The 21,681-nt window shown below is 40.6% G+C and overlaps 1 protein-coding gene across 2 annotated transcripts in view; it reads right to left on the bottom strand.

The window, feature by feature from the left end:
- Positions 1-21,681, bottom strand: part of STAB2 (stabilin 2) — an 84,552-nt gene that overhangs the window by 57,708 nt on the left and 5,163 nt on the right. For both annotated transcript variants that reach the window (XM_027680467.1, XM_027680468.1), the window contains exons 4-15: positions 18,821-18,906; positions 17,926-17,995; positions 15,585-15,680; positions 15,154-15,279; positions 13,028-13,224; positions 11,909-12,042; positions 6,828-6,961; positions 4,983-5,065; positions 4,181-4,330; positions 2,729-2,872; positions 614-676; positions 403-522 (exon numbers count right to left, since the gene is read on the bottom strand). In XM_027680467.1, the coding sequence (XP_027536268.1) occupies positions 403-522; positions 614-676; positions 2,729-2,872; positions 4,181-4,330; positions 4,983-5,065; positions 6,828-6,961; positions 11,909-12,042; positions 13,028-13,224; positions 15,154-15,279; positions 15,585-15,680; positions 17,926-17,995; positions 18,821-18,906 (1,403 nt within the window). The remainder of the gene's footprint in view (positions 1-402; positions 523-613; positions 677-2,728; positions 2,873-4,180; positions 4,331-4,982; positions 5,066-6,827; positions 6,962-11,908; positions 12,043-13,027; positions 13,225-15,153; positions 15,280-15,584; positions 15,681-17,925; positions 17,996-18,820; positions 18,907-21,681) is intronic.

Here is a 21,681-nt window from a genome sequence, read left to right on the forward strand (position 1 = left end):
CCATGATTTGCATGTGTGTTTGAAGAGGCAGGAGGTGTCTGGGGGAGAGGACACCAATATGCACCTCCTGGGAACCCACCAGCAGTGTCTCCCATGCAGTGGGGCCCTTGTGGCATCTTGACTGTTCCCACCAAGGGTGACACCTTTCAGGAGAGGGTTTGGGGCTTTGCCATGTGGCTGTCTGGGCAAGAGCAGAGGACTGGGGGCCTGGTGTGGAGGATCATTGTCGCTATATGTGATGGGAGACCCCAAGTCCCCTTCCTCTCTAGATGTTGTCTTGATCTTTTAATTGTTAGAGATGGCTTTAAACCTTGGTCATAGGAGCTTAGTTTAGATGAACACTGGACAACATATGTATGCATCTCCTATCTGAGGAAGATTTGCACTATAGAAAGATTATACCTGTGCAGAAAGCAGGTAATCCAGAGCCTCAGCTTTCATATTACTCAAAGCCTCATTACTTGGAACAAAGACTGTGTAAGGCCTGTTGTCCTGCTGCAAATCCATTCCCAGGCCAGTTTTCTGTTTTGGTTTAAAAATAAAAGTGAAATTACATATTAATATTGAATAACACCTGAAATAGCTTTATGTAATTGCTTTTCTGTATCCTTACCTCTATCAAAGATGTAAATTGGCTGTATCTTCCATTATGTTGAAGTATTGACATAATGGTTTCCTGAAATAAGATTTGTTTTAGTTGGGAACGTGGAATAAATGCCAGTTCTTATAAGACACTTCTTGAGTTACTGTGCAAGTATCAGTTATTACAGATTTCGGTTTCCTTTTTGTTTGGGTGACTGGTGGTGCCTGGAAATGGCTTGTCTTGGTGCTATAGCAGAATATAGTTAGAGTTTGTCATTGTGTAGTGGTTTGAGCCAGGTTTTCCCCCTGAAGCTGAAAGTGGTAACCCCCAGGGGGTGGTGACCCTTGGGGTTTGACCCAATCCGTGCTCCTGCAAAATATAAACATATCTCTGGAGACTGGAAGAGAAGCAGTAGTACTTGGTGGTGAGAAGAAGAGGTGGCCATGTTGTAGAGGCCACGAGGAGAAGGGGCTCCGGCCCCTTGGGGGCCTCTGCCCCCCCCCCAGCCCCCGGTTGGGGGGCTGCAGGGACTCAGAATGGTGTTAAAGCTGGGCTGAGTGCCTGCGGCTAGGAGCTGGGGGAGTTTCTCCCCTGTAAGTAGCAGTGGGAGACGCTGGGAGCAGCAGCGGAGACAGCAGCGTACCGGAGCAGTGGCAGAAGGCCAAGCAGATAAGAAGCAACACAAGCCGGTATGCAGCTAAGGCAGACACAGAGGTGTCTGAGGAGAAGGAAAAGCAGCAACAAGACAAGAGACCCGAGCCAGCAGCAGGAAGAGAGTTTCGGAGGGTAAGAACTGGACAAACCAAAACCTCCAAACTCACTAGAGACCCCTCCGAGAAAGAGGAGGGGGTGGTGGACTGAGTGGAGTCCTAAAGTGCAGTATGCACTACAGAGAGGAGCTAAGAAGCTCCGGCCTCCTGAGAGCTCAGCCAGGATGGCCAAAGGAATGTGTGTGGAGGGGGTGACCTTGGGCTTTCTTCCCCCCTCCTTGCTGCAGCTTCAGAGAAGCTGGCAGCCATCTTTGAGGCAGAGCATGGGAGCTCTGCACAGAGGCTTGATTTCCCCTGAAGATACCAGACTGTCACGAAGACCCCCGGTGCTTCGTGATATGACCATGGTGTAGCGGCCGTGTCTGGGGTTACGCAGCCCATGGAAAGACCCCCTGTTTGAAGACGGGGGCCGAGAGAGGCTCCCTCGTGTGTGCTGGCAGAGAGCCAGCAACTACTACTGCTGCCTAGAAGAGAAGACACAGAAAGCCTACTGCCTAGAGAGAGAGAGAGACCTGCTGCTGACAGACTGGAAGAGGTCTTTTCTTCTTCTTCTCTCCTGGACTTTTATTTGGAGGGAGAAGAGATTTGGCCCATTGTAAATATTATTGTCATGGTAGAGATAGATATAGAGTTAAGATTGTATACAATGTATTATAGTATTTATTTGCTGTATAGTCTTTGTAATATATTCCTTCCCCCATATTGAGTCTCGTGTTTTTGTCTGGAAAACCCATCTCACATGGGGTTGAGATGTGGGTGGGGGGCTAGGAATCAGAATTAGATTTTGGGCCTGCTCAAAACCATGACACATTGTCCTGTGTAGTCACAGAAAAAACAGTATGCATATGGGGAAAGGGTTATTATCTCTTCATTCCCAGTGTGAAAGGGTGGAGGAATAAAATATTGGCAAAAATACTATATAAAGAAGTACACTTTTAAGGAAGTATGATAAGCATGTCACCAAAAACCCCAAAGTGTCCAAAATCACCAGGTTTTATAATATTAGCCTTTTGGGGGCAGGAATTGCAACTTTAAATACAAGTCTTGCCTGATATCTGTTCAGATGTCCCTTCTTTTAGTATGCTGTTCAGGAATTCAGTGAAATTCACTGATTATAACTGCCAGTTTTCCAAAGAACCATTCAAATGCAGTGAGTCCAAATCCTTCATGAAGTACCTTGGCAGAAGAGCATATGTCTGTTTGCTGTGGAAAATGTGTCATTACCTTTCACTTTGAATGTTGCTTCGCTGAGCTGATGCACGATGGCTCAGGAGAGTTTGTTTAGTTGCTGTCAGTCATCCTCCTTTGCATTCAATCAATGTGAAACTATTTTAAGTGGAAGTTTGACATTGCATGTATACAGCTTACTGCTCACCTCTTTGCTGCTTTCAAATGTTGGCTCCACATTGTCCATGGCTTTGTCAATAATGTGCAAAATTCCATTGGAAGCAATAATATTTCCCTGCAGAAGTTTCCCTTTCCTCCTTCCTCCTTGGATTCTTATTCTTAATTGATTATCCTGAAAGAAGCCAGGCAATGGATAATGAATTCTTTATTATGAAATGACAACAGAGTGAGTACACATGTTGAATGCAGTCTAAGATCCCATTACATTTCCAACACCTGAGAAATTTAAATCTGGGGAGGCTAAAGACTGCTTCCAATGCTTATCAAGGAAATGGAAAAAATTCCTTTGGATCAGGATCATGTTCTTTTTGTTCCAGGACAGCATGGTTCAGAACACAAACAGGGACAGGTCCTGTGGTGAAAGCAGTGTACCTGAAAAGGCGCTGATGACTGCTACTAATAAAAATCTGCCAGGAAATGATTTAAAATGTCATTGTACTGAAAAGATCAGCTCCTGTAATCTCAAGGGACTACAACCCATTTCCTTATATTATATGTATATTTAAAATAATAAAATGTTGCTGATTCTGCACTGTACTGAAGCCTGCAGGAAAAAAACAGGGCTCAGACAGCAATGGTATTTCCCTGTTAAAAACAGAGTGCGTACTCATCGAAGATAAAAAATAGATCTCTCTCCTCAGATGCCACTGATCTACTGCAAAACATGAGAAGTACTTGATTTCAGCCTCCACATAGGCCCAAGCCATTAAGAGACACTTAATGGGCCAAGACCAATAATTCTAGATTATAAAATCTAATATATTATCCATAGAGAAAAGTTTTTTTGAACTGTGACATCAGACTGCCCTGATGTTTACTGACATCAGATAAGCTGGGCTAATGATGAACTCTACTATTCATTTTTCATGGTTAATTGCCATGTACATTCTATTTATGCTGAAGACTTCTATTTCCTGCATTGTTTGAAGGCTGCTGATGCTCAGTGGAAGGTGGGTTCTGCAGTGCAGTCAGTATTTGCTCCATGTAAACAGTATACACAGGTTTCCAGCATAAATGCTGGGCTTCTCCCTCCCCATGTCACTTCTTCTTTCATTTAGGCTCTCTTAATGCTCCTCCTTCCCTTCTTCCCTCACCCCCCTCATTGGTCATGCCTGCAGATTTAAGATGACTTCATTTTAGCAAACAGTTTTAGAGCAGTCTGTCTTAGTCTGCTATGTCGCTCAGCAGTGAGACATGTCTAAAGGTAATTTTTGTTCTCGCTGGTTTTAGTGGGATCTTTGATGCCAGAAAGATTTCAAGTTTTACTTGAAGTCCTTGTAATGCATGGCCACAGTTGTGCTTTTTCATAATCCAGCAATTATCTTCCACCAGGTGTCTCACTGCAGAGAGAACTTTCCTACTCCTTGTTGAGGAAGCAGAGAGCAGTATTCTTGCTGTGGTAGGCTAAAAGGCCACTTACCTTTTCTCCCTTTGATATCTCTCCTGACTTGCCAGTCAAAGTATATATTACACTGGTATTATTCAAGCTACTTGTGTTAAGTTGACCAGCAATAACATGGAGTTTAGCGAAGTACTGGGCTTTCTGTTTATTATTCAGAAGATCCTTTATCTAGAAAAGCAGAGGAACAGAGATACATTTCAATGTAGGCTTCATAAAAAAAAAAAAAAGTCAAGGTGAATGCTTTTTTGTCCTCTCCAGCTGTTACATTCTGAAATTATGTGTTTTCCTCTGAAGTCAGGTGATGGAGTCTGAATAGAGACTTCTCTTGGTTTCAGTTCAGCTCACATTACACCCTTATGTCCCTGCATGAGCAGTAAGTGTCTCCAGAATTGTCCTGATGTCAGTGGAAGGTAATGGATGCTGACTACTTACATATCAGCCTCCTCTTTTTTTTTCCTCACTAAAGCCATTATTTTTTGTATCCCCCTTATGTAAAAGGTGACCTGCAGGCCTCCCTGCTGGCAATTCAGATCTTAATTCAGCCCCTGTCTCAACCGAGTGAAAAGACTTTAATCATAGACATGTAAGACAGTCCAAAACTTGGAAGCATGAGAGTGTTTTACCCTAATTCACCAAATTATTTTCTTTTTCTTTCAAGTAGGAACAATACAATCTCTGGCCCCTAGATATAAATGTGTCCAGAAGTGTACTAGAGCAAAGAGTTCTTCTGTATCTCTTCAATCAAAACACAACACAGATGAAAGATTTCTGAAGGAGCCAAATTCCCCCTAATGTAAATCCCTTTATCTTGTTTACTTACATTTGTACCTTTGAGCCCCTTGTTTGTTGGTACAAGCACGGTAAATGGTCCCAGAGTGCTCAGCGGCCATTCATAGGTATTTTCTTATGAAAAGAGGAAATAAAAAAGTTTAAATGCCTGTGAAAAGCTCATTGGACAAAGGGACTATGCAAAGTACTCAAGAGCAGAATAAGAAAGAATACTGTCTGTGGTTATTAAATGTTAATTTAAGATTCTGAATCCAAGTTATTAAAAGATAAGAGACAGATGGGATGTGAAATCCAGGTGCTGCTGCATATTTGACGCAGGATGAGGCAGAACATTCAGAATGCTTCTGTGGCATGCAGGCCAGGGCAATGAACATGAAACCAGCAGTTTCTTTGGAGAAGTGTCCTTACAGGAAGACAGCCTTCTGCTTTAAATCAATTCAGTCTCCATAGGGTGAGGGATAACCTGCTGGTGGTGCAAATATCAGCAAACCCAAAACTGGTAATCAAAACTGATGCACTGAAAGTTAATTAGAGTTTATTTACTACCCAGCGGCTTTTTCTTTGTCCAAGTCAGCAGCATGAGACCACTAGTTCTACAGCTGAAAGCATTAAATATTTCTAATATTCAGCTCTTTTTCTAGAGGTATAAAATCAGAACTGAAAAAATATTTACAGTCATTACTGGTGTGTTGTATCTCAAAATTAATAGGCTATCTTACAAAACATCTGTATATTCTTAGCTTTTGAAAGACACCAGTGTGTAGTGAATGTAATGTAAGATAACCTGTGTGGTCAATGTGTCTTTGTAGCTTCTGGCTAGTAAATCATACAGCATATTTATGTCCAAAACTTAACCAAAGAACATAAAATCTGGATTGTTAACAAATGGTGATACTCAGCACATTGGGCACTTTTCAAACACATAAGGAGAAATACACAAAGAAACTGCAGCTGAGCTCTCAGTGCTGAGGCAATGGGTATTGGTCTTCAGCGCTGAATGTGAAGGTTAGAGCCAGATTTTGCCCTTGGCCAGCTATGGGGGATTCTCATTCTCTTCTGGTTAGGAATTAATACTCTTCATTTTAGTTGCTGGGCTCTGTGAAAAGGATTGAGCAAATTATATTAAACAGAAGATTATTTTTTTTCATATTTACAAGTTTAACTCAAAGATCTAGCTCAGTTTTAGCAGTGTTTGTTCATAGCTCAAATGTTTGGCCGTGAAACAGATGATGACGAAGACAGTTATGCTGTTCACTTCACAAGGTGACTGCAGTAACTATGAAGAGCTGGAAGCTGTGAGCCCTGATAGGGGCTCCATCTCACCTCTTCAGGTAATTTGGAATGTGGAGACCACCCAGCTGTGGCTGAGGTGCTCTGCTGGGGGGTCCTAAGGGTGATGGAGACAATGGATGGGATCAGTCCCTTCATCTTGCCTGCGGCCTCTTTCCTGGTGAAAGCAATGCCGCTGCTGATGGCTAGGGACTGGGGAAGAGAGACCCAGCTGGGAATGACAGTGTTTTTGGTGGATTACTGTGTCTTGTTCTAGATCTAATCTCAATTGTCAAAATCAAGGGGGGCAGGGAAGAAGAAGTGGGATGATCCCACTTATTACACTACAGGACAAAATCCACTGGTGATATTAAATGATGTGTGAGGGGTTGAGGAAACAAGTTTAGCATTTCTGCGTGGGAGTTCTTGCACACTATGTGGCGTGATGAGCAAAGCAGCTTTAGATGGTCTGAGGACTTTGCAGAGAGTTCACATGCACTCTCTGCCATGCTGTTTGTGGCACCTTCCTATGGCAGGGGGGCTTGGGGAAGACAGGGCAAGATCAACCCACTGGGCAGGAGCTGCCTCTGCTTGTGTGGTTACTTACCCAGAAGCGATAGGGTGGATGTCAGCTTGCCCTGCCATCGTCCTCCCACTTCTGCATTCAGGTCTTGGAGGCGCTCCATGATGTTTCCATAGCACACAAAACCATTCCCCACAGAGCCCCCCTGGCATGTACACCTGTGAAGAGATTGTGACCTTAGCTGTGTGCTGGTGCCTTGTAGTGTCATAATAAACTCGCACCAGATGTTACCTATTGCTTCTCTGAAGACATTTTCAGGGAGCACCAATGCATTTTAGTTTAATCTTTGCTTCTGTATGCTGTGAAGTATGTCACTGTGCAGGGCAGCCTGATGGCTTCTTGCCTGACATGATGTTCTCCTGTCAGCTGGGTCAGGAGGGAGCAGTGTCTGTCTTGCCGGACCCCTTTGAACAGGGGCTATTTTATGTCCCTGGCTGCAGTGCAGCGTCTGGTCCCAAAATGTTGTGATTGCTGGAGCCCAGAAAGCTACTGAACCTGCCTGTTTGTGGGTGAGGAGTGAGTACAGAATAAATGTGTAGGGTGCTACCTTGGCAGCGGAGAAGCTGTTTTGTGAAGACCTCACTCATGATGTGGGATTTTGCAGGATTAATGGTAGTTAAAGGGGGAGATGGCAGCTCATCAGTCCTTGCAATAGCTCTATGGGTCTTGTAGAAAAAGCAGACAAGGTTGTCAATCTTTTCAACAAAGTAAAGTTGTGGTTTGTTACCCTGCCCTTTAAGAAATGCAACCATTTTGGGCAATAATACTTGTACTTTCAACATTATTTTTTTTTCCCTGAAGCTGTTGAAGCACAGAATCCCATGCTTTTTTAGATGTATATGTTGCGTTGTTGCTATCTCTGTACTGGAAATAACATCTAATATGTAACACCCTGGCTGTCCCCTGGGCATTCCAGCCTATGAGAGATACCGGTAAAGAATGCCTGACACTACTATGGGTGTCTAAAACAAATTTAGGTTGCAGTGCTTGAGAGATGGGCAGGCAATGCCTCAAGATGGGCTCAGTGTCCACTACATTTGAAGTAGTGCGTTGCAGTCAAGGCAAAATGTAAAGGAAACTTACGAAAGAACCACCACAAGTATCAGCCTTACATTTTCTGTCTTATAAGGGAGGGAATACTCCTTATGGAAATGCAATATTGTGGCCATGAAAGACCTCAGCTTCATGGGAGAAGTGGGGAAGAAATTGTTGGTTGTCGATGTGATTGACATACACTTGCTATTAGGTGCTGGTGGGCATAAATGGTTGTGCATTTTGAAAAGCAACTGGATCTCGGGTGTGCCTTGACCTTGTGTCAGCCTGACTGTTCATTAGGAGAGGTGGTTAATACTTTCTAAAACATCTGGACTCTTCAAACCTTGTCAATGTGAGGGGCCATTGATGCCTGATGGTTTTGCCAATCTGAGTTCCTTCTGTTGCAGTCTTCAGGAAATCAGCCCCTCCTTGCCTGCACTTGGGAGATTGGCTAGAGCTGTCACCTCAGTCATTTACTCATCCTTAGTGCTAAAATTAAAGCAGGCACACATCAACACACATAGAGAAAAAAACCCCGTAACTGTATTCAGGAAGCTAAACAGCTACATGGTATGTGTTGTCAAACACTGGCTTTTAATTGTGCCTTTCCTAATTAAGTCTGCAGTGTGTTCAGTATTCATATAAGCCCTACCCATAATGATTCATCTCTCTGGATATTTTTTCTAATGGCATCATTAGAGAAGGAACATTACTTTGTGTGAGCAAAAAATGTTCTTTATATAACTAATGACCTAATCATTTGCATGGGCTGGTGGTTAGAAACACATATCTGCCACTCACATCTGCCCCACAGCAGCATCAACCCGATGCCGAACCCTCTCCTGTTTGCCACATATGGTCTCTGCTGTAGCTGTATCTCTAGAGATAGCAATAGTATTTGAAAATCCCCAGAGTCCCTGCAATCTGAGGAGCTGCATACAGTCTCAAAGGGGTGCTGCATTTTGGGGCAAGAGGCTCAAGCTTTGATTCTTTCTGATTCTGGGTAAAAAGGGAGACTAAAAGCATCTTAAATGTTTAGAATGTGATTCTGATGGTGAGCCCTCTTAGTTTTAAGGGAATCTCTTGTGCAAAGAGAGTATGACTGTGGAGCCCAGATGGAAGGTTTAGGGGTGGGATAGAGGATCATCTGTTCCTTGGGAGCTGATCCCTTTCTTCTCTTGGGGTAAACATTGCTGTATTGATGTTGACAGCCCCCTTTCACTTCTGAGCAGAGAAGAAAAAACCTGAGCATTCAAAGAAGCTGAGAAATAGTTTAGTAGAAAAAAGGAACTATTGTTTAAATATTGCACAAATCAGATTAAGGTTTCAAAATAAAGCTCTCTTCTCTTTTTCATCAAATGTTCATAAAGAAGCAGATGGTTAAACAGAGTAATTTTTTTTGGCTATCATTTCCAGGGTCACAATGAACCGCAGAAATACCTACCTAGTTTGAAACTTCCTTTCTGAGGACAATACTGCTTATAACTGAGTGGGCATCCAAGTAACATAGTTTGGATTTGTATGCTGAAGGAAAGAGTTTAGCAATTACAGGTTAGCACCTATTGCATGGGATTGAACCCTTCAACCTGTCTGTTCCCTCACCCCTTCTGATGAAGTAATTTACTCTGTGTGTCAGGGTTTGGGAAAGACCAGCTGGGTGAATGACTAGATCTGTTTTGTCTTAGCTTTGTCTAGAGGAACTGCTTTGCAACTCAGAGTGCATATGGATTTACAGGTTTTGTTTTAGTTGCATGGCGTATGGGCTGGGTGCCTCTAAAGAGAAGCAGCTTTACAACAAACTCTGCTGGACTACCTAAGCTTAGCTGTTTGATGTTTTCATGGTATGTTGGACAGACAGTATAGGCAGGACTGAAAAAGATGGGAACTATTACTATTTCAGCTTACTCAGAGAAAGGGGAAGAAAACTTTTATCTCACTATAAGAGGAAACATCAGCTTTCTGTCTCCATTTTACCAAACCTCTATAATAGAGTTTTGGTTTATGAAGCTACTAATTTCTGCGTTGAAGACATAGAGTAAAAATAAGAGTGAGATTGAGAAAGAAAATAATAGAGTTTATCCGATGGAAAGGCATTTCTCCTCGGAAACCAGAGAGGTTATGATCTAATATGCAGTATAATTCTGCACTGGCTGAAGTTTCGTAGCTTCTAGGCAAGGCTGAACATGATTACTGTGCTGAAGTAGTGCTATAGAAAAGTGTCGGCACTCACTCAGGAAAGATGTATGTGGGAACATAAAACAGAGGCAGTTTTGATTTCCAAGGAGGTTGCTGTGTCATATTCACAAACTAAACGTTTGTTGTTTTGCAATCTTTGCCTGTATGAGAGATTTATTCCTGTACAAATCGTTTGATTCTGGAGTAAGTACAACTGTCTATATGGGGGAAGCTAATAGCATAACTGTATCATTAATAAAATCAAAATGCAAAACAATGGAAAGGAGGCATTGCAATTTTGTGGCCTCTGCTACAGTTTTGTGTTTTAGAAGAAGGAAAAAAAACAACAAAAAAAGCGCCCTCCCAAATACATTTAAAATCTGGGATGCAGCCAAAATACAGTCTGTCACTTATCAGAATTAATTTTGTTGTGCCCCCATTTTCCAATCAATGTTTTTCTTTGTAAAGTTCCTCTTTCATTAATGGATTGTCCTCAGTTGGAAACTATTCAATACAGTTTCAATTTTTTTGCCAAATAGGTAGTTTTAGTTTGATTTGAATCCCACTCCATTCTTCTGTACTTGTTTTTACCATTAAGTGTCATTGAATGAATGATGTGCAAAGCATTTGGATTATTTTTTTCCATTCCCCACTCAAAAATTTTTCATTTTTCCATTCTGAAATCCTCAAAACTTCCTCAGCTTTTGAAAATTCTCTTGCAACAGTGAAACAGTGATTAATTAGAGGAAAAAAAAGCTCCTGATTTGTGCGATGTGGAATTTTATTTTAAAGTTTCAACTCAAGTACTCTAAGTATAGTATGAGTATATACTAAGCAGTTTGAGTCACATACTATGATCTAGAACTGAACTAGGGGATATTCTAGATAAATTTGTTTGAAATGCACAATAGCTTACATAAAAGTGATGTAGATATTACACTGCAAGAGAAAGCTCTTTGATGATGCAAGAACTGGCAATAAAAATATTCTCCTGAGTGAATGCTTTCTGTCTACAGATCTATATGATAATTTGTTCCTAACTTACAATGAATGGCCTGTCTTGTCTTTCGCATTCAAACTCTCAGCTCCTGAAAACTAACATTTCAGGAACAACTCCTTATACCCAGTTCTTGCCATCACTGGCCTATAGAAACATGTAAACCAAATTCTGTGAGAATTGGCTTAACAAAGAGAGCTTTGTTAAGTTTAGTGTTAAAAATTGAATTTCTTCCTAACATCTGTGTAGCATACTTCTGTACAGGAAAACAAACTCTGCCAGAAGTTTTGCAGTTTCCCACCTGCTTGACTTGAGGTTTTGAGGAATCTTCTGAATTTGATGCTACTTTCACAGCATGGGGGTCAGATTCCCTAGTTGTATCTGTATTAGTATACTAAAAAGAGGGAGGGCTCTAGCACTGTTCCATGATAATTAATGCTGATTAATTTTTAGCATGCTGCCTGGCATGTTTCTGGCCCACACCAAGTAGCATTTTCCCAGGCAGTGCCCAGGCACAGTCAAAGGGATAGCATGTGCCAGGGACTGCTGCCAAGAGGCAGTTACTCTGTTTTGGAAGAGACTTCAGCTGTAAGACAGACAACGCTGCTTGCCCTCAGAAAGAGAAAAGAGGTTTTGGTCCTTTTTATTTACTAATGTAGAAATGACCTCTGAGTGCTATAAAAATAAAACTTAACAGGTATTACCAAATGGTCTGATGAAATCTAACACTGTGTTAATTGGCTGACCCTAACCCCATTAAATCTGGTGATTTGCCCTTGATAAAGAGGCCATTATTGATAACTTTAGGAGGTGTTCATCCACTGCATTTGTTTTAGCAACCCATTACTGGGGCAGGAGGGAGAAACTGTGTGAAACTTTAATAAGCAAAAAGACTCACGTAATCTGTCCTGGTGCAACTGTTAAGCATTTAGCTCTTTTATGGCAGGTGTTGTTTGTTTCACAGATGTCCATCCTGCTGCATCCTTTCCCAGGTACAAAGTTTCTATAATGTTCCTTGCATTCACAGTGGGACTAAATCAGAAGGATGTGAGAGGGGAGAGAAAAATTAGCCATGCACAAATTGTGGTTTTCGGCATACTTTCTGGAACTAGAGTTTGAAAACAATGAGACTTAGTTAATCACCTGGTGAGTTCAAATGCAAGTATAAAACTTACCCATATTTTTACAGCTCCTTTCTGGGTTTTATCCACTCCAGAAGACTACTGACTCTCATATAAATTTTCTTCAGATAAAGCACTGTAGATTCCCTTTTCTGACCAGAGAACATTTAGAATCAGTGTGGCTAGGCCAATTTTTTCACCTCTGGCACACCATTAACAAGTGAGGTGTATCATCACTGCCGCTGTACACACCAGCCTGTGGGTGTCAGCTATGTGCAGCTCATCGAGACATGAACATGAACTGCAGAACAACTCTGGGTGATTGAGTCCCTTTTTGGCTCTTCAGGGTTTCCAAGCAAACCTGGCATGGCCTTCTCAAGTCTTGCTTTTTTGACGATGTGAATTTTACACACTGAAATCTGAGCCAGTTCTCAACATCACGAATAACGTGCAGTCTATATAAAGTGCCACTCATTGATTGTTCCCAAAGACCCAGATTACTTCTTTCCTAAATAAACTAACTTCAGGCGTGTATCTGTGGTACCTGTGTACTAGTTCTACAAGCCCTCTGTGGTCAGAGAGACAAAATTTAAGTGGGAGAAGATTAATTTCAATGCCTCCATTTTGGGGAGGCAAATCAGAGCCAAAATACCCTCAGAAAAAAGAACACCATTGCCATTCCCATTTTCAGAGGGGGAAACATGATATATATACATTGAAAAGGGAGCTAAAGGGACTCACTCTTGGTCAATTTGGCTTATGCCAAATCTAAGAGTAGAGTTTGATCTCCTTGAGACCTGTTTCCATACCTGCATGGTTCCTTTTTTGGGACAAAGCATTATTTCTTCTTAGGCAGTTTCCATAGGAAACATCTGGGGCCCTCATTTAACACTGACCTTTCCTGGACTGTCATAGATGCAAATGGTGGACTGTGCCGGGCAGTTCCCATGTGCTGCTTGGCAAGGGTCTACAGGCAAGCAGATCTGACCATCCCCTCTGTAACCTTCCTGACAGGTACATTTGTGCTGATTTGGTCCGAGGTAAACACAGTCAGCATTCGGATCGCAGACCTTTTTGGAGCATGGGTTGATAGCTTATGAAAAAAAAATGAGGTAAATGAATTATTGCCCACAATTCTCAAATTGAAGACAAGGATTTAGCAGAGCACCTCTATGCCAAACAAAGCCTGGGTAGACTAAACTTTTCATAACAGCGAAGTCCAAAGTATGATGGCAGCATGAAGGCAGAAGGGAGGAATGCTAACATAGCAACCAACTGTTTGCTTCTAAACAGAAATGATCTCTTAACTTGGCAAATTGAGCTATAAACAGATTAAAACCTGTAACGTGCTCATTAAAATATCACAACTATTTCCTTGTTTGTAGTGGATTTTAACTAGAGAAGGTCAGGTAGGTGGTGCGAGGTCTGTACAAGCTTTGAGCACATGTTAGATCAGTTGGAAAATATTTCTCAAGACAATAGGCCTTCACTGTTTTCTTTCTGGTAATTAAACAATATAATGTCATCAGTTCAGCTATATGGAAAACTGGCCAGCAAGTACTTTGGTCGAGTCTTCAACACTGCTCTATTTTCAGGATTGCACTAGAAGACCATTAGTTATTTCCATGAACCATTTTTTTCGAGGCAATGGCATTGCTTGTTCTTTTTCAAAATCAAGCAGTGCTTGGAGAGCATCTTTGCACACCTTTGTGTCCAGTTTAGGTTATGGTTAAGCACACAGTGTAGCTAGAAGATGGCAGGCCATGAACTCACATAAAAAGTGATGCTTCTCACTGTTTTCCCCTCTTCCCTTTCTTACCTCTCAGCTGGGACTGAGAGAGTTGACAATGCTCAGCTTCATTTTTTCAAGCCTTCTCTTCTGTTCCAATGTGAAATCAAGCTCACACATATTCACATGCTCAAAATCAACCATAAACAATGCCACCTCCAAGCTGAGCCTGAGGCAGCCACCACTATCCTCACTTAAATACTTAGATTCTCTGGAGGAGCTGTTTGACCTTTGCTTCCTAACCAGTCAAATTTAAAACACACTCTCTTAAAACCACTTATCTAAAGGCACTGGGACAGAGCATCAGCATCCATGCAGGCTGCATCAATATAGACCCCAAGAGAGGGAGAGATAGTAACATCCTGCTTCTCTGCTGATTTCCGCATTTTCTTTGTGTCTTACTTGTCTGTGCTGCCTACTAGAAGAACCTCACATTCCCTGAGGAATGACCTGCAGATATCTTGCCCTTGGATGGTGTTCAAGCCTATGCAGAGAGGATGACACCGTAGTTAGGACCAAGAGGACCGAATGCAAGTATTCCCAGATAGAATAAAGAAGCGTTGCATTTGTGGCCTGATCCAAGCCAACATTTACTAAATAGTGCTTCCAGCATCAGATGAAGCAATTTTCTTTGTTGCAATTGGTCTAGAAGGAAGAGTTGGTGCTGTAAGACACAATGTATGTAGAAGAAGGAAAATCTGGACTCATAATACAGTAAATTCAGGCATTCAATGGCAAGTTGAGAAGTCTATAAAGACTCCCAAATTTTTCCTCTAGCTGAGATTCTTTAGCTTCATTTCATGAAAAATAGGAAAGCTAAAATGAGCCTTACTTGTCTGTAGAGTTTATGCTCAGTGATGGAGCTGAGCCGCTACATGATGGATGTTCAGTAAATATAAGTCCTTGGTCCCTGTTGTTGATATTTATGGAAGCAAGCTTTGAGGCTGAACTTTAGCAAGCAGGAGTAGACGGGAGTAGATTTGTAAGCACTGATGACCTCGTATGCACCCTGTGTATTTCAGGGGGCTTTCCTACTTTATTCTGGTTTCATGGACTGAAACTTGTTAGCAATTGAATGGATGTGATTCTGAAGGAGTCTAGTTTGTGCTTTGGGATATGAACCCATGAAACATTAGAGGGTGAGATTTGGCTCCAAAGCACATTCCATATATCTGAACTATAGTACTAATGATGTTGTATTCGAAGAACTAGGTAGACATGAAAATTACTCACGTTCACATCGTGTACTGTCCCCATGATAGTTGGGCAGACATGTGCATTCCAGTCGTCTTCCATCCTCACCTGAGGCAGTACATCTGGAGTTTGCAGGGCACTGTAAGGCCTCACATTCAGCTATTGCTGAGGAACAGAGGGTGATAAGTTAAACTATGCCTGCGCACTGTGTCAGGAGGCACTGCATTCTGCAGCAAACCACTTCAAAGTGTGCCTGATTCAGGCACCATCAATCCCATTGCTGTCATCTTTTTTTTCTGCTGACTGAAGTGGTGATGATGGTTATGGGAGTTACAGACAGGGTTTGAGGTTTGATGTTTGTTTGGTTGCTCTTGTGTGTCTAACCTGAAACTAATTTCACATTTGTCCCTACCAATTCTAACCGTATCAGAGATGTTGAATGTATCTTACGTAGGAAACAATCTACTTACGCTGATCACAGCTGAGCCCTTTGTATCCAGAGAAGCAAGTGCATCTTCCGTCCCCTGTAATTCCACTGTTGCATACTCCATGAACACAGTCGCAAACTATATGGAGACATGGATTTGCTTTACTGAATAATAATGGTGTTCAGAAAGGGATCGTTAGTGCTTACTCATAGCAAATAGTGTACTGGTCAATAACTTTGGCCAAACCAAGCTTTGACTCGAGTGTCTGAATTTCTAGGCTTCCATTAATGAGAAGATCAATATTTGCAGTTGCACATATCAGTAAATTTGTGCAAAAAAATTCAAAAATACTAATTTTTGAAGGCTCTTAATAGCCCGAGATCTGAAAATCTTCACAGAATACACACTATAAACACCAAATTGACTAGTTGCTAATGCCATAAAATTTGTAAAATTTGACATACACTCTGGAGCCAAAATGGGATATAACATGTTATATAGACCATTTTTATAACTGTTAACAAATTGCTTGAGTTTGCTTCAATTCTATTGGTGTCTCTCAAACACCTCAAGAAGAGATGAGTTTTGTGACTTTTTTTTCCATCCCTAAACAGAATTTATTTAGTTAAAAGCATAATTAATTACAGTGTAGGTCTCAGGCTTCTTTCCTTTTCCTATACTCTGTCATTCCTGGTTATAAACCCTGTGACAATAAGGACAAAAGATGCTGCATTCAGAGTCCAGGCAACTATGAAACCCTGCTGTAAGTGCTTTTTGAAGCCTTAGGTATACTCAAAAAGGTTTCTAGTTATAACTGTTTGAATTGTGGTAATGATGCTTTTTAAAAAGGCCATTTACAGTTACACTTGGAAAAGCCTATAAGATGTATAGAGTTGTATTGGTGACTTCATGTTTAAGCTGCAGTGAGGCAGCATATCCTCTTCCCCTTAAAAATATATCCTGTGTTCTTGCAAGTCACCTGCACTAATTAATTATTAACTTCTTACCTATATTTGTACTCACAATATAAAACCCAGGAATGTCTAAGGTATTACTGAAAAGCAATTAGCCACAAATGAAACATTGTTTATATTTTATTTATTCTAGAAAACTTGGAGGAACTCATACATCTGAAAGTTGAAGTGTAAAATGTTGCTTAAATTAATGTGCAGTTGAATCCTCTAGTAGCTTCTTGGAAAATAATTACCTGTATGTATTGAATTCATTCAAGTACCCTATATTCATGAAAATGTTGGCTCAGTTACATTTCTGTGTATCAACACTGTCATCCAGTGGACAGCCGGTGGAAAAAGGGGCCTTTGAGTCAGCAGTGGTGTAGGATTAGTGCAGAAAGGCGAATAGAGATTATTTAAATTGAGATAATTTGTAACTCTTTAGAAGTAACATTATGTAGATCTTGAGGGGAGAAAGGGAGTTTGACTTAGAGATAAACCAGCAACTATTACAATTTCAGAATGAGACAGTTTTAAAATTTTTTTTCAGGCAGTTTCCTAGTTTGTCAGTTTAATTTTCAGCAAGGGTCAGGAAGGTAAATAAAATACTAGAGATCATTAAGAAACAGGCAAGACTGGAAAATGTTATATAAATATATACAACTGTGATACCTATACATCATAAAAAATACACATAATTTTGGTCCCTACCTCAATGTTCCATTTCTCCTGATAGAAGTATGGCTAATCAATAAAATCATCAACTAGCTAAACCCCAAAATTAAACCAAACCCACCCTTTTTTATACTTTTGACAGAATAGTGGAGCTCCTTGGCACAGAATAGGGTGAAGAGCAAAAGCAAGTTAGATTCAGAAACAGTCTCTGGGTGCTTCTACTCTTTTCCTAGATATAAACTATTGGCCTCCAACACGGGATGCTAGGCTAGAAAGATTTTGGCCTCATTAAAAATGGCCTTCTTTGAGTCAGATATACTGATTTAAATGCCACATGAGCACTGCATGCCTTAATACAGATGGTTCAGTTTGTAGATATGCTTGAAAATCTACCAAACCACTGTAAGCCATGACATATTATGCAGTTGATATATTCCCATCCAATATTTTAAACACCATAACAACCTCCTGTATTTAGATCAAACAAATGCAAATCCGTAACTTAGGCTGAAAAATGTATAACGTGGTAACTGGCTAAAAGGGAGCCATACCTGTGGGAACACATGGATGATTCTAATCCTTAGTTTATTTGACTGTTGGCTCAAAGATATTCAAGACAAGATGCAGATGTTTTTGTAGCACTACACTGAGAGGCCTTTAGGCCCTCTATGCATTTCACTGTGATTTCTTAGTGTCTGAATACAGCTTTCATTCACCTTCTTTTATGTAATCAAATAAAGAAAACTCAAACTTACCTGATGTGCAGTCAGGACCAAATAAATTATCTTCAGCACATTTTTCACAGGCTGTCCCACCAAACCCTTTCTGTGAATTACACAACAGAAATCAAAATTTAAGTTTCTCATCTATTCAGTACAGATAGATACATGGTTAGCAGCCTGAAAACAACCTCTTTCACTGCCAAAAGAAAATAACATGAAAGTTCAATCAGCAAATAAAAAAATAACTACCATAATCTAGACATTGTCTTTTGAATAATCTTCCCCCCTCCACCTTTTTTAAAAATGATTTGTAGATCTTCAAATCAGATGTTCTGACTATCAAGTTAACAATAAACTGCAGTAATCACTCCTAATGCCCTAATCAGTCTTACAACTGTTAGGTTGCATTTTCTGACTATTTCTCTCTCTGTCTCTTTTTCACATGTCCCCAGAGGAAACATTTTTGATGTAAAGAAAAGATCAGCCAGTAGAGGGGGAGGTAGAAAAGATTAATTGGAGCTATTTTCTTAAAAAAATTCTTTTTGTCTGAAGTTAAGCACTATATATTGCACTCTCGGCAAAGGAACATTGTATTGAGAGTTCAGTCGCATGTGTAAGGACTTTCTAATTAGGAAAAAAAGTAGTAAGTAATAAGTAATAAGACACTCTAAAAAAATAGAGGAACTCAAAACACCTGTTCCGTGACGGCAAGATGAAAAAAGTTTTTAAGAATTTCACCTGAATATGCTCAAGAAATAATAGTGTGAAAATTATTGCAATCCAAGCAAAAAATGAACTCCAAGCTGATCTTCTCTGCTATTTCTGGAATACTTACCTTGAATGTATTTATACAGTGAAACATGCGTTATTTCTTAGCAGAGCTTACGTGCTATCATTGTATTTTTTTCATTTAAAAGAAAGGACATACCTGACAAGTGCATGTTCCATTTCCAGTTATACCCTGTGAGCACTGTCCTCTCCTGTTGCATGGTGATGCAGCTCCTCCTGGACATGCTAGACATGACAATGTTTAAGCCATCAGTCAGCTTGCTCTGACCCTTATGCTTCCCTTGCACAGTCTGGAAGCCTCAGAAGCTGCAGGGTTTTGGGCCAGACAGGGACTTTGGGTGACAGCTGCTGTTTTGCAACTGCCCAAATCTCCTCACTAGAATCTCAGCTTCAGCAGAGACCATCACCTTTTCTTGTCTGTAAACTTAAGCTAGTGACTACAGTCAAAGAATTGAACAAAAAATTAGTTTTCTTATTCTAAAGTACCATATGACTTTGTCCCTGAAAATCCATCTCTGCCTGCAGACACTCTAAGCTGTTAGCTTTTCTAATGCAAGTGGAGTTTGCCTGATCTTTCCTGTATGTTAATACAACTCTGACAGATTGAAAATTTGCTCTCAGAATTATATTTGATGCTAAGTTAGAGTTTAATAAGACTTACCCTTCTGCCCTCCAGATTACATTTGCTTTATGTGGAAAGTTTTTCCTTTTCCCTGCTACTTTCGTAGGACTGTGATAATTGATTCAAATGATCTTGGAATTTAGAACTTGGATATCTCACAAGCAAATTCCATCCAGTGGGCTGGGGTCACTATCAAAACTTGTGTGCCAAAGATGAGTTATGCTCTTCAGATCCTCTGGTGCTAAAACCATGATTACAGGCAGTGGTATGCCAGGTGGGACAGTGTGAACAAAAACCCTAGCCAGCAGGATTGAATAAGAAAAAATGACCATATTTCTAAATAAAAATAGTTTATTTTTTGTCTGAAATGTTTCAAAATTCAAATTTTAAAAGATTGTCTATAGGAACTGTATATTATAGTATCTTTTAGCCAAATAATTTTGTCAGGCTTTTTCTCCTGTAGGAATACTCTTATTTTTCATAGTTGTCCAGCCCCTCCTTGGAAATGATTTATTAACTCTCTTCTATAAGCCCTTCCTTCCTGTAACTAGAATTCCCATTAGGTACCATGATTCAGATACAGGTGGTGTCTAAGTGTATCAAACTCCTACTGGCCTCACAGATACTCTGCTGCACCTTAGTCGTAGATTTATTGCTTATAAAGAGCCTCAGAGTTTGTTCTGTGTGAGTGGAGCTGGGCAGCACCGGATTTATGCTCCCACTGCCTAACTTAATCCTGGTTTTGAGTGTTTAAGTAAGGTGGAAGTTTTAATAAAAATGAATTTGATTTGGACAGAGTGATGAGGAAATAAGTGGATGTGCCTATGCATACATCTAATTTCACTGAAAGCTTTGGCTTTGTACCAATCTGTTAATATTTCTTAGTTTATTCCTTAATGTAGTCTGTGAGGTCTATCGTATCCAGGTAAGCTTCTTGTGAAAAGCCAATAAATTTAAAGACAAACATTTTAGTGCAGTTTGTCTTGTACATGCTGAAATTATGTGTATTAAGAATTTAGGTGAAATAACCAGAATTGAGGTAAAGTAATACATGTGTATATATATATATATTTTAATCTTTAAAATTGCTTTTAGTGAATCTTGTTTTCTGGATACTGTATGATACCTAAATCTCATCTTTAGGACTTGTGCCAGTTGTTTAGTACTTGCAGGGCGTGGGAAAATGTTACCTGCACTGATGCTTTATTGAATGTGCAAAGATAGAGAAAACTCAGTTTGTGGTATAACTTCTAGGAAATGTTATGTTAAAATTGTTGACAAAATAGGCTTTTTTGCAGTTGGCATTCATCACACTTCCCCTTGTATTCACTGCATCTTGTCTCTTGTTTTGATACCATTACCAAGGAACAGCTTTATCAGAAGTTCAGCAAATTTACCAAATCGTTGTACAAATTTGGGCAGGCAGATAAAGTGCTTCTTGCAACCAGGGGACCACAGGAGGCAGTGCTGGGACACAGGAGCAATGCTGGGCACAGTCACCTGCTGCCACCCTCGGGAGAAGTGAGACCTTTGCTTTTATTGAGGATGTTTTTTGAAAAGCAGTGAGAAAAAGATGTTCTTGCTTATCTCTTACAGCAGTCAGAGTATAGAGGCCAAATCTTCTAATCTAGGCCAAAAGAGCTTAAACCTATCAGCCTTTTTTTTGCCTGATGCAGTTAAATTCAGCACCTCCCAAGTGTCATCAAATGCAGCCTCTTAAAATCCTTTGCTTCACCTGACTCCCTGCGAGGCTGAAGCAGTGGGTAGAACTTGTGAAGGTGTGTTTTGGACCATTTAATTGCGTAGAATTAAGTTTATTATTGTTCCTCTAGTTTTTTGGTTTTTTTTTTAACTTTTCACAATTTTTCCCCTCTAGTCTTACAGTTCTTTCTACTCAGTTGGTCATATCATACACCTTTCAGTTGTTACCCAGGCTTTTCTTTCGAGCCATGTAAATATTTGCCCAGAGTGGGAACCAGTGCTGGGGTAGGGAGTAGCTCCGGCTGCAGTCCATCAGTTACGGACAGGGGACATCTGAGATCCACCAGCTGTAGTGTCTGTGGTTGGGTGATACTGGCAGTGTTAAAAGGCCGTGATCTTTCCCCCTGGACCTTTCCCCACTTGGTACTTTTCCCTTTTGACTTTATGACTTTTTATAGAGGGGTTGGTGTGTGGCTGGATGGCTCGGTGTGCTTTGTGGGAGGGAAAGGGACAAGAGATCTTTCATTCACATTGTGCATTTCAGCATGTGCTATCATTTAAGGAAGTCAGAGTGTTATTTAAGACCTAGTTTTGTCCTTGCCATCAGATGCTAAACGTGAAGTAAACCCCTAGTCAGGGATTTTTCACTGGCCTCAGGAAGGGCTGTCTTTCCTCCA

Source organism: Neopelma chrysocephalum, unplaced genomic scaffold (genome assembly GCF_003984885.1).
Source record: "Neopelma chrysocephalum unplaced genomic scaffold, ASM398488v2 Primary Assembly neopelma1_59, whole genome shotgun sequence".
Classification (NCBI taxonomy): domain Eukaryota; kingdom Metazoa; phylum Chordata; class Aves; order Passeriformes; family Pipridae; genus Neopelma; species Neopelma chrysocephalum.